The 13,426-nt window shown below is 41.8% G+C and overlaps 1 protein-coding gene across 1 annotated transcript in view; it reads right to left on the bottom strand.

Annotated features, from left to right (window-relative positions):
* Positions 1–507: 507 nt before the first annotated feature.
* SDC1 (syndecan 1) overlaps positions 508–13,426 on the bottom strand; it is a 31,204-nt gene continuing 18,285 nt past the window's right edge. Inside the window, exons 2-5 of the mRNA XM_045011046.1 lie at positions 6,563–6,644; positions 4,301–4,803; positions 3,688–3,811; positions 508–2,858 (exon numbers count right to left, since the gene is read on the bottom strand). Of these exons, the coding sequence (XP_044866981.1) occupies positions 2,692–2,858; positions 3,688–3,811; positions 4,301–4,803; positions 6,563–6,644 (876 nt within the window). The 3' untranslated portion in view covers positions 508–2,691. The remainder of the gene's footprint in view (positions 2,859–3,687; positions 3,812–4,300; positions 4,804–6,562; positions 6,645–13,426) is intronic.

Raw genomic sequence — 13,426 nt, 5'->3', positions numbered from 1 at the left:
TCTGCCAAGTGCTTCTTACCACCATCCTCAAATCCAAGCCTGTTCCTGTATGTCAGCAATCCCCACTCAGGCAAGAGCAGCCTATTTGAAACCTCAAAGTGTCTGGCACTATGTCTGCAGCACAAAAACCGATTGAGAGGAGAAAAGTGCAACAAGTATGGAGAAGGAATCTGAGACAGCAGGTTGGTTGTCTGAGCAGCTGTTGGCCTTTGACAGACACAGATATCCAGGAGGCTCTGTTCCAACTTCTTAGTTCTTAAATGGCTCTGCCTCCGAACTGTATTTCTGGTTAAGAAAGTGCTTCTCCCTGCAATTGTGAAGTGAGAACGTGCTAGGCTTCCAGGGCCTACTCTTCAAACCCTCTTTCAGGGCTGAAGCTGCTTGCGTTTGTGTAGCTTTATGCCCTTGAGCAAGCTTCAAAGAACTCCAGGATTTATGGTTACATGTGACATTCTGAAAGTGGGAAACAGGAGAGCTCCCAGGTAGGCTGACACAGTAGGCCACAAGTTATTTGCCAAAATGCCATTTATTGCATGTGTACAGATAACCAACTGAAGTATATTCCATTAAAATTATATTTAATTGCACCACTTAAATACAAAACTTCCTGTATGTCAATAACTCCAGTTACCCATTTAGATTACCAAAATATACACAGTTATTCTTGGCCTGTAGAAAGGTTGGCAGTACAACTGAAGTTACCCTTTTTTAAATATATAGTTTCCTGTGGTTTATGAGAAGAATTTTCATAGAAAAGCCTGTTAACAGCATTTCTACATTCCTATACAAAGCAAAGAATTACAGCTATAATTAACACAGTCTGGTTGTTGCATTAATTTATAAAAATTCAGTGTAAAAAATAAAGGCAGTAACGGATCTCTCAGTTTTGTCTTTAAGAAGGTTAACACAGCTACATTCATACATCAAGGCAATCTCTTGTCCAGAGAGTTTGGAATGAAGCAAGTATTTTCTTGGTTTTACGGAGAAATTGAGAAGGCACCAATTTACTTAGTTAGCAATTCAGGTATGACCTTCTACACAGCATTTAAGTTTAAAAAAAAATCCAAATTGAACATGCAACATGTGCCTGTCAGCAAGTGTTCTTGGATCACTTCCTTTGGCTCGGCAATATAAATATTTACATCGTAAACACTCTCTCCCTCCCCTATACCTTCACTATGAGCAGAAAAAAAAGTTATCAATTCGAAACAGGCTACCAAAAAAACCAACCAATCTAGTTGGTAAAGCAGAGGCAAGGTCTGTGTTGAAATTCAGATTTCCTTCAGAGTTCTTAAAAATTTGTGGTGTAGGACACTGAAGTGAATGATCCTGTACAAGCTACAACTGAATGCATCTACTTAGTATATTACATTAAAACTTGTGTGAATGGGGTTTTTCCACTACAACTGTACTTTCATCCAAACAAGAGACTTTTGGGAAGCGTTCCTGTTCTTAGGCCTATTCTAATCAGTAAGCAACCTAATGACTTGGCTCCATAGACTAGCCAGGTGATGCTGTGGAGATGACAATTATCCATTGCTAACACCCCCCCTCTACACTAAAACTGAAGACCTTAACTTCAGACCCAATTATGTCAGAATAAAGAGCTAAGCACTTGTATAGTAGATATTAGTGTGAGCCTATAACACACCACAACCATTTTAGCTGCAAGAAAGGATCAGTTTAGTTAATATGCTTCTCTGCTCCCTGGTCTTTGGCAGTACAAGAAGCCAGAAATACTTAGTTTGCTCTATACCTTATATGCCATGTACAGTACACAAGGTCTCATGGCAGACCTAGTTCAAAGTCACCACTACAAACAGACAATGCAGAGAGGTAGACAGCTTGCCCATCAGAGTACCACAGTGGTGTGGAACACAGTAAGGTAACTCTCAAAGACTTGAACACATGTGAGCCAGTAAGACTAAAGACTTGGCACTTACGTGGATGGTTTAGATATGGTTTGTTCATTCCCAAAAGTCATTTCTTGGTTTAACTTCAAAAAGGAGCAGAGTGGGGATAGGATGCTTAGATGCAATTTAAACTCTAGGTTAAAATTAACAATACATGCATCCAACTGCTAAAGGAGCTCGTTTCTAGTACTCTTAAAAATCCCAAACCCAGTGGTCAAATACTTGTTTGCCTTGCCCCTCCACTCCTTTTTCCAGTTGACATCTTATGGCCACTATTAAGTGCTATGATCATAGCAACTAGAAAGAGTGCAAGAACCATAGGTACCAGCTGTTGGTCTTTGTCAAATGCAGTAGAGACTTTCTAATACATGATACACACTGTGGAGGTCATGAGAGAGTTTAAACAAGGATCTTTAGTACAGATAATTTAGGCCTTGTTAGCTGTTAATTCCTGCTGTTCTCCTAAAGGTCAGTTATATACATACATTCCAGCTCTCCCTCATCTCCTTCCCTCCCAGGAGTCATTAGATAAGCCAAAGCAAGTTTAGTGGCTTGCAGTTCCACGTTCCACTTTCTTTAAGAAAAAAATATACATTTGTGCAAGAAAGCTGGCTAGGTTCCAGGAATCCAGATGTAATTTGTAGTTAGTTTCCAGTGGCAAGGGTTATATCTGATGATTGTATGACTTGAGTTTAATGCAGAAAAACCACAAGCAGGTTGTATGCAGGGACAGGAGAAGAGTTCAAGAAAGAGGGGGAAGTGTTCTGAAGACTAGTGTTTATGCATAGAATTCTTCTTGTTTCTGTGGTTTTTGGTATCCTCCATTTGATTGTTTTGGTTCATCCAATGAATAGCTGCCTTCATCTTTTTTCTTCATTCTGTACAGCATAAATCCAACTAGGAACACGGCAAAGAGCAGGCCTACTAGTCCTCCAGCAATGACACCTGTGGGGAGGGAAAAAAGTAACATTAGACACTATGCAGGAGAGAGATTCTGACTGAAGTTTATTCCAGAGTTAGCTAGTAGGAGCAGAGACCAGTATTATAAAGGCATTTCATAATCAAGTGATGTAATAGGCTCCAGAGAGTTTTCAAAGTCAAATGGGAATTGGGTACTTCACTTTAAGCTTTCAATGGAAACTGAGCACCTAGTGGTCCTCTGAAAGCCTCCCCTACAGAGGCTTTCAATTCCTTCCCAAAAATGAAGGTTTGAAGATGCAGTCATCCATGTTCCTTCCTCCATTACCTGGAGCCCATTGTACCTAAGCCATGACTCCTGCCAACAGCCTATGTTCTAGTACTGCAAGGGGTTTTTACTCCATCCTTGCTTGGGAGTAGAAGCTTTTCCCTCAGTGTATTACCACCCACTTGAACATGTACCTCAGAGTAACCTGGACCGAAACTCTGCAGCACTCTGGTGTAGAGCAGTTCTGCAGCAGCTTAATTTACATTAACAAGGATGTCTCTACATGCTATATCATGTTTGATTTTACATTGTTCCCACATTCAATTTGCAACATGCCTGTTTTTATTAGCAATGCATTAATCTAGATATTGACTAGAAGCAGCTTAAGGATCTGGCATCTACATATTGTGCCATACTGCCTTGATTTAGTGTTTTCAGGTTTCCAAACGTATCTTGAGCTCTGATAGAGATTTTTAAATAAAAAGCCTAGATTCTGCAGTATTGGGTGGATCCTATAGCAGATTAGGCAGCCACCGATTAGGAGTACTACACAGGACCTTCTATAGCATTCAATGCATTTTGAAATACCTCCTAGAACTTCTTTCCTGTCCATTAACCCCTGGGAAGTTCCGGCAGCTTCAGCATCTCTTGAAGAGTCAGCCAGTTCAGATTCCGATAGGATTGTTCGTTCTTCACTAAAGATAAAGTCTCCCTGTGGGAAAGATACAGTGCAAGTCAGTCACAATTCAGCTCACTGATGGAGTTACTAGAAGCTTTACATTGGCCTCTACCTCTATGTGACCCGATATAATACGAATTTGGATATAATGTGGTAAAGCAGTGCTCGGGGGGCGGGGGGGAGGGAGGGCTGAGCACGCCGATGGATCAAAGCAAGTTCAGTATAATGTGGTTTCACCTATAGACGCAGTAAGATTTTTGGCTCCCAAGGACAGCGTTATAGCGAGGTAGAAGTGTATTAGTAGTTTTTAATATTTCCCTTCAACTGATGGCAAAAGAATTTTCCCCACACCCAGCAGTTAACAGCTTATGATGCATCATAATAGTGTGGTAGAATAGAATCAATAGAAACTAGCTTCATATGTGGAGTGGAACAAAGTTACTACATTCCAGCACTGTTGTATGGCTTTAGCATTGGATATGGCAAAGGTCTACATTTGAGATTGAAACTGTTAATTCTTACCTGATCCCCAGAGCTTTCTTCAAGAAATGGAGTTTCCTTGTCATCTATAGGGTCTATACCCCTGGGTAGAATTGTTGTAGTTGGGGAGTGAACATCTTCCTCACTAATAGTGGTGAAGTTGGGATCAAATGTTTCTTTGGAGACACCAGATGAACTAGAGCTATGTATACTAGGTTCAATTACATGGACTGTGCTTGAGGCTTGTGCAGTGGTTACCCTGACAGTAGGACTGTCAGTAGTTGGACTTCTTGTTGTTAGGACTGCCTCATTTGTTGTAGGTTTCTCTGCAGTTGAGCCCAGTTTGTGAGTTTCATCCTTATCTGAAAGGACAGCCTCATCTGGCACCACATCACTGGTGGGGGATGATACCGTATCCTTTTCAGCTGGGTTTTCAGTGCCATGAACTGCAGGTTGGTGAACAGTTGCCCCAGTAGACATTGTTGATGAATTTGCATGTTCTAAGGGGATATTCAAGGCAACCACAGGATGGTCGGTCAAGGGACCTACACAAGAATGTTAAGTATTAACTGATGTACAGATGATTCAATAGCAGACAAGTACAAGCAGCTCAGTATGTTGTGTGGTGTGCTAGACTTAAGAGGCAACTTACTGTAGGGCTTGGATTAGACCCAAAAGCAATTAGATTGCTTCACAGTGCCCTGTCACCCCCTAAATCCACCTAAGATTGGATGTGCTGGTTACTCAAGTACTGTCAAGTCAGTATGCCATTAGTTGTTAGAACTTGTACCAAGGAGGGAAAGCAGCCTGCTTATCAAGGCCAAACATCCCTTTTTGTAAACACAATGACCTGTAAATTCACAAGTGTTAACTACTTTTGATCTGCTAGTAACTTAGAATTGCCCTGTGGGGCAGGGAGTCATATGCAAGTCTGATAAAACCCAACTAGTTTCACCCATCACTAAACTGATCCAATACTCAAAGGCAGAAGGCTGTTCAGCACCGTTTTCCACCTTTCTCCTACCCTCAACCCTACCAGTGAGGATATCCCATCTAAAAACAGCTGGGAATGGGAAGAAGGGTAAAGGGAGAAATAGTGTAGGCAGGAACACCACGTTTGACGGAGTAGTCAGACATCAGAAGTTAATAGTGAAGATCTATCTTAATTTAGGAAAGGGATTAGCATTTCATACCAGAAGGATGTCAAGTCATTTTATCCTCATGGAGCAGTTTGAGGAAGTTTTATTTCTTTTGAGGGGAGGCAAAGTCTGGATCAGATTAAATAGGCATTAGTGATGTACAGAAACTTGCACTCAGTTAGGGTTCCTAGCAGTTTTCTATGACCTGTATAATTGTATAGCAAGTTTAACTATCGCTTAACACCTAGATCACAAGTCTTCTGGAACATGGACTGCCTTATTTCCACAAGTATCAGAGGGGTAGCCGTGTTAGTCTGGTTCTGTAGAAGCAGCAAAGAATCCTGTGGCACCTTATAGACTAACAGACGTTTTGCAGCATGAGCTCATGCTGCAAAACGTCTGTTAGTCTATAAGGTGCCACAGGATTCTTATTTCCACAAGTCTAGCATAAATGGAGATCCTCATTGGGCATCTAGGAGCTGCTACAACAGAAATAAAACCCAGTATGGGGGATGCCTACCAGAGTCCAATTTCATTGAAGGCCTTCTTTGACACTATGGGGTATATTGTTAGTCCTGCCTCCCATGGGAAGTCACTACTAGAGGAAGTTGATAGTCTAGTGAGGTTTGTCAGGAGTCCAGAGCTAGGCAGCCTGAGTTATGGCAGAGGAATTGTGAAGTAGGAGTTCTCATCCAGCTCCTTCCCTCCCTCGTAATCAAAACGGATAGATGGAATAACTTCTAACACCTCTACTTTGTTTCCTTCACTTGCTCCATGAATGCAAGAGCCACTACAGTGGTTTCACATTAGTGGCCTGGAAGAGCCAGACATTGCCATTAATATTACAAGTCAGATATGGGTAAGATGTCTTTGTAGACATTTCTGGAATCCCCTGTTTATTCCCCACCAGGAACAGATACTTTTTTGGAAGCCCACTTCAATTCTCAACTGTCTGCTTGTGCTTAAGAGGTAAAACCTAAAATGACTGACTGTCAGGAGCACAGCGCTCCTGAAAAGCTGTTCCTGAAGGGAAAGCCACAGGATACAATGAGTTATCTTGCTCTAGGGAAACAGCAGCCAGGACACATCTTTGCTAAGCTGTACACCAAGAGCCTTGACCTTAAAGAATTTATGACAACCGGAGCAGTAATACAAGTCCACTCACCAGCGCCAGAGCCAGAGAAAGCATCCTCATCATCGCCAGATGAGTCCTGGTCTTCAGGAGGAAGGTTTACGTTTGTAGTTTGCTTTAAAAAGAAAGGACCACAAGAGTAAATAAAAAAAGATACTCCACACAAAAAAGTGCACCACCATTAGGACCACCCCTCCCCCCCCAAAAGCAAACATTTGGTGCCATTCAGTACATAAGAATGGCCACACTTTCTGGGCTGATTTACTACATATAGTCACACTGAAAACAGCCTCTTTAGTTCTAGGTTTTATTCGGTTGCAGGTGCTTACATGAAGGAGCCCATCATACTAGAGGCAAGTCAAGTGCAATATGCATCCTGAATGAAGATTCCATTTTTCTTGGACAATCAAAACCAGATTCATCAGTCCACTAGTCTTGATCTAGGTGGGACTGCTGTACAATAGTTACCCTGCAAATGCAGCAAAATGTTGGGTTTTCAACCCAAGAGAATGGACTAATTTGAGGAACATCAACTAGCACTTTTTTTGAGCTGCCTTCCAGAAGATAGGCAAGGCAGACTTGTTTAGATGAATGCTGTTCATGGAGAATGTAGTTTATGCTTTCCATACAAGATCTCACCTATGTATTCTTTGATGAAATTCCCCCTTATATCACCCACTACTCCCACCATGCTTTGCAGGATGGACAAAAGTTTTGAAAAAAATGGATTCTGTAAGTTTTTTTAAATAAACCTGTTGAAAATGAAATCTAAAGTTAATATGTTAAGGCCTAAGCTTGTTATAATTAGTTGTAAATGTGAAGCATGTTTTGAAGAGCACTTATGTACTGAATATACGTAAGATTATTAAATCTAACATTTTATTAAACAAAACAATGTATATGTTGTTTAAATTCCAATTACCATCCTAATACAACTTGACAAATTGTGAGCAAAAAGTTGATTTAGTGAATAAGCGATATTCTCCATTTGCTAACATATTAAGCATACAGGAATATGAAAACCTTAAGCTATAATTGCTTAAGTAAACATTTATAATTACAATTGGCCCTCCTAGGTAGGAAGATGTGCCAAATCTAGAATAAAGGCTCTATTAGTTAAGTCAATATGCTTTACTGCACCTCTCTTTATTAAATGTACAAATGGAAAAGTTGATTAAAGTTGTTTTTATTGAGGCCTCCCACTTGGCGATTTAAATTGCCTTAATTAAATCAACCCACCCTGATGCTTTGAGAGTGCCAGTCTCCCTCGGACAATAGCACACTACTAGCTTGCAGACTATTGAATTTATTGGAGGAGAGTTTTGGCCCAGACAGGTGTTCAGTGGTCGCCTTCCTACAGAAAGCTCAGTATGCAGGTAGAGATCCTGTATGCACCAATGTGTCAGTTGTGGAAAGGGTGACTAGTGGACTTCGGTCCTTTTAAAAAAAGTTAGGATATCATGAAGTTAACATGAAAGCTTCTTAAAGCACAGCCAAGAGTTTACCGAAGAGCTGAACTAAACAAGGAACAATTACAAGAGCAGGAGAGTTCTGTATGAGGGTATCCCAGTTATGACACTCCTGCCCCCAAGTAGGACCACAATGTTTCAGTAGATCTGGTTAGACAGTGGCCATCCTTGGAACACAAGACAAGTAGCACAAATAATGGGAAAAACCCCCACAGGTTTCTGTATTGACATGCTACCTGAGGAATTGCCAGCCTTTTCCGACACAGCAAAAAGTTTAACTAGACATTTAATCTGCATGTTGATTCAGAGAGTCTGTCTGTAGACATTGACTAGTTCAGTTTTTGATCAAGGGATTACACTGTTCAGACACTGTGCACACCTCATGGTCAAGGTTTCTCCATGACCTTTTAATTGCAGTTAGATTATACCCAAAACAGGAAGCCTTTAATCCCACTGATGATCAGAGTAGCACAATGTAGTTGGAGTTACACAGCTGTATTTGAAGGCTGAAAATAAGTTACTAACTTGACAGTGGGGCCATCTGTCTACTGAAGCAGCGCAAGACACTGCTTTCTGGCAGCCACAGTAGAAGTACTGATTGTAAACGTTACTATTTGAGTACTTCCCATCAGTCATTACAGTCACTGCTTGCTAGGTCAGCTACAGTTGGAGCCAACAAAAGCAGGCTGGGCACAAGTGTGTTATAGTCTCCTTGCACCAGAAGAGTTCTAGCCAAGGTGTAGTTACAGTTCCGGTCAGAACCCACACGGCACCACTGTGCTCCAAAAGCACCTAATGCAGCCTTTGACAAACCACATCACTGAAGCTTATGATCATAACACTGATCCATTAGTCTGCGTGATATCCTGCTGAAGTGATCTTTTGCTATTCATCTTGAATGCATGTTTTTGGTAGTGGGATTGCCACAGCTGTAGCCATTAATACAGTTTACAATGAAGTAGTTGCATAAACTATTGTCTTTGAGAGGTGTCATGATTCAGGGTCACTGAAGAGACCATCAGTAGCAAATAGCTTGTAACCATCTTCCCAAGTGCCTATATTCTTGTTTTGAACACACATGGCGCCAGCTTGCATTAATTCGTGAGCAAAGCACACCAATCTTACACAAACCCAAACCCAAACACTCTAGTGGGAAAGCAATACTCTGACTCTTAAAGGCACTAGAGTACCTTAAAACTAAGTACATCTTAACTGGATAAATACAGTGCTTATTACTGTTCCCTTTCACACCATTATGCGAAAGACACTTGCTAAGTTGCAGCTACACAGTTCTTCATACCTGCCAGAATATAGACTTTAGACTATTAAAATGAATAGTGAGAAGAGAGGCTGGAGTTCTGTAGACAGCTGGTGATCTCACCCAACCCACACTTCAGTGAGAGTGAGGATTTTACACATGCAGAAGCAAAACAGGCAGCTTTGAGCGGGTGCGGTAACTCAATTGTTTTTACTAGTTGTAGCAGCCTATGGTGGAGTCAAGTCCTTTAACTAGATTAAGGATTATTTGTATCCCATTCTTGTAATGCCCTAGTGGAGTCTGTTAAAGTTAGACTCTTCAGAGTCAGCCTTACTGGAGCACTAAAGATCCATCACTGTCTGTCGGCATGGAAGGATTACATTTTTAATTGTAAAGTGCCAATAAGTGTCAATTCCACCACACACAAGCCAAGGAAAAACATTTTTAGAGTCAAAATTTGCAGACAGGCAAAGAAAGAAAAGTGCTGCCTGAGAATTTAGTGATCTTTTGACACGAGGTTGAAATGTTTTACAGTTAAAAACTGAATCTCAACATCTGTCATTAAATTTGACACTCCCCCATAATTTCCTACAACTGTGAAAGTTTACATTAAGACATTAATGCTTATTTTTAATATCTGTCAAGTACAGAAAGTTAATTATGATGCCAGGCTTAATTACCTGGAGTAATGCTGCTATGTTGACATTTCTCCCAATTTATAGTTCTGCCACATACTGTGGCTTCCCTCCTTGCGGTCCCATTTGCACCCACACTGTATCCTGAAAAACCCAGCTAGTCTATTACTGACACAAAGACCATCAATTCCTATCTTATCAGACAGGCTGGAGGAAACAGACAAGGAACATTTGCTATTGGCTGTTTCCAGTTTGCACACTGAACATTAATCAAAGGAGTTAACTGTTCAATCTATTCCAGATACTTTCATGCAATTCAATTATTTTTGTGAGTTAAGAGTGGATCTGTCATTCATCCGCAAATGCCAGGGGCAATAACTCCATTGGAAAGACTGGCTTTGTACGACAGCCATTTGAAAAGCTTTTTAGCTTGACATGGATACTAGTGGAAGACTCTTCATCCCACTCACAGAGAAATGAGTTTGTTAGAGACAGTGGGATGTTAGAATTAATATCCTGGGTGAGACTAACTCCACCCTCCACCTCTCAAAGCCAAAGGCCTGCAGGATGCTCAGACAGGTATGGGGAGATTTCAGATTATTTTTCTGCCATCTAATACTGTCAGCTGCCTTTAGGCTCATTTGAAAGTACAAAGTTATGCACTGAAGTTATTCCCACAGGGGTTAAGGGAGGCCTGTGTAAGGTCTGGTGCAGTCATTACCTTCACTATTATAAGTACGTGTCTAAATCAGACAGTCTTGGCCACTGTGTGGTCTTGCTGCACTTGTTTGTGGTTGCTTTAGCCAGACTGCTCCAAGGTGGTAAAGGCTCAATGGTACGTAAGCACCAATAAAGAGTCTGAATGCCATAAGTCTGACTGACCTAGTAGCAGGCCAATGTAGTAATAGCTATGAGTTTGCTCATTTGGAAAAACTCAAATCTAGGCCAGCCAAAAGGGAGCTGCATTAGCAATCCAGTCTGTTGTCCCAAGAATTAAGCAGAAGAGCATTTCAGAGGCAACCCATGTGCAACTGTAGCACTATAAAGTGAGCAAGAGATACAAGATGCATTACTTGGATGGTCCCCCTCCAAATGCAACAGACAGGTTAAAAATGCCTGGGCTACACAAGAACCTCCACCACTACTAGCACTAATGGAGTACAAGTTTCCTACATGTAGGCAAGGCCAAGGCTCCCATGGGTGGTTGCTTTCGGGGTTGTTGTGGGAGGGAGAATGGGGCAGGAGTCATGCAGCTCTCCCTATGCTCCTTATTACTTTGGCTACTGGGGAAGGCAGAGCTGCTCTTTAGCTCACCATGAAAGTGAGAGTGCACAAACACTTGCACTGGAGAACAGAGAAGTGTCTAGATAGCACATACAGGCACACTTTGGACAGTGAATGTAACTACTAGAACAAGCTACCTAGGGAAGTGGCAACTCTCCATTACTTGACAGATTTCAAATCAAGACAAAGCATTTCTTCAAGAAATGCTTTAACCATGAGATTCTATGGCTTGTGTTATGCAGGTCTGACTAGATGATCCTATGTCCCTGCTGGCCTTCAGTAAATAAAGTCTATGAGCCTGCTCAGTTTCCAAAAGCCCATTCTAGAAGCATTGAGAGCTCTTCAGAAGAATCAAAGCCTTTAAGTGCAGGACAATAAGTCTTGGCTCCAGAGCTTGATTTAGCACTAGCTAGTTTTGAGTGCTGAAGCCAGTAAAGCTCTAGAAGACAACCCCAGCCTCTTTGCTGTCAAGATGTGGATGTAAAGAGTCTGTATATGGGCCAGGAGGGAGACAGATTTATTGACTTGGGCCTCTGGAAGAGAGTCTGCCCTCTACAGAGTCCCTGGTCATTCTGTTTTAGGTTACACCAACTTTTACCTGTTATCAGTAGTACTCCAGGGCTGACAAGGTCCCTTTCAGGTCACTATCCTGTACAAAATACAAGGAACACACAAACCAAAAAACCCACCACCTGAAGCAGTTTCTCTCTGTTTGCTTTGGGAACAGGAAGTCATTCAAGAAATCCCTGCATAAGGGTTGGATCCTCCCCCCACACTGGCAGATAAACACTTAACTCCTCACTCCCCATCTCCACATCTCCACTTTTGATAGTGGCCTTCCAGTAGGAACTGTTCCCTTTCCATTGAGGGGAGGTTCTTATTTACACTTGAAGTAAGATCTCATGTTTCAGTTTTGTGGCTGTGAGCAGTGTTGATTTGGGGGGGGGGGGTTCCCATCAATACTCAACTATTCCAACTCTGTCAATGAGAAGACAGCATGGGTTTGTGGTCTCTCTTGCTAAGACAGCAAAGAGGATCTAGGACCTATTCCAATGTAGGCAGACCAGCCCACCAGTGAATTTAGGATTAAATCCTAAAAGGTATCAGGCTGTCTTCATTTATATTAGTGACCCCTAAGTAATTGCAGTTGCATGGTGAGAAGAGAGTAGGATTTGATTAGTCTTACAAACAAGAGGCAGTGCAAAGGGAAAGGGTCATGTTTTCCACATCATCCAGTTTGGTATGAATTGATGAGCTATGGCTTCCAAGACTGATGTTATAGGCCATCTAGTTCTTCTCTGCTTATAATACTCTTTCTAGCTGGTTGTCAGCATTTTCAGAATTGTACTTCAGCTGTTACACGTGACATTGTGGTCTGATCAGCATTACGTTTCCCTACTGGAAATTATCAGTGAGCCAAGAACTAGCAAGTTAAACATTAAACTGCTGAGCGGTTAGGTCCCAAGATAGATTAACTTGTGGCACACTACGTAGCTGCACCAATATCAGAGGTTGTTAGACCAGCGGACAAATCACTACTTACAAGTCAGTAGCTGTTTCAGGGGCCACACGGCTTTACACAAAACAGTGAGCAAAGGGATTCCAAGGGCAGTATTCTCTTAATACAAGAAACTATCTTGCATGTGCTGGATTAAGAATTTAAACATAATCCAGACATTGCCTTTAGATCCTTTGTGGCTTTCCAGCCAACCAGAGCTACTTGTCACATACAGGCCAGTGGTGGCTATTCCCACCCCCAGCTCATTCCTCTTGGATTTTAGAGGTCAAATGTGGATGTAGCTGTGCATTCGAGACACCTTTTAATTTTTGCTCCCTTAATTCAGAAAGTCATTCAAATGCTGCTCTTCTTTGTGGTACACCTTCACCACAGGAGTAACTGGGGTGATGCATTCAGATTAGCCTGTTGGCTGCAGCTATAATGCAAAATCCTACTCTAGTTACTGTGTCTTCATGGTGCCATGCTCTCGTGTGTGTCACCTGGACTTCTGAGTGCATTCCAGGGTTCTCTGAGCTGCAGTATGCTGAGCTGCTCTGTGAGTTGTAGGAGAATCTCTGTCCTGGTCAGGTGAATGGGCAAGATTGTGAGGAAGGCATTTTATCATTGATTAATTTAACCTGGGTCCTCACTACAACAAGTGGGTCAGCAGCCTGAGGGAAAGCAGGCCCCAAGCTTTAACCTATATACCCCCAGTTGGGCCAGCTAGCCTGGGTAAGAGCAACAAACTTGAAT

This window comes from Mauremys mutica, chromosome 3, assembly GCF_020497125.1.
Source record: "Mauremys mutica isolate MM-2020 ecotype Southern chromosome 3, ASM2049712v1, whole genome shotgun sequence".
Lineage (NCBI taxonomy): Eukaryota > Metazoa > Chordata > Testudines > Geoemydidae > Mauremys > Mauremys mutica.
Note: the sequence above shows the minus strand (reverse complement) of the source record. Positions and strands in the feature narration are given on the sequence as shown.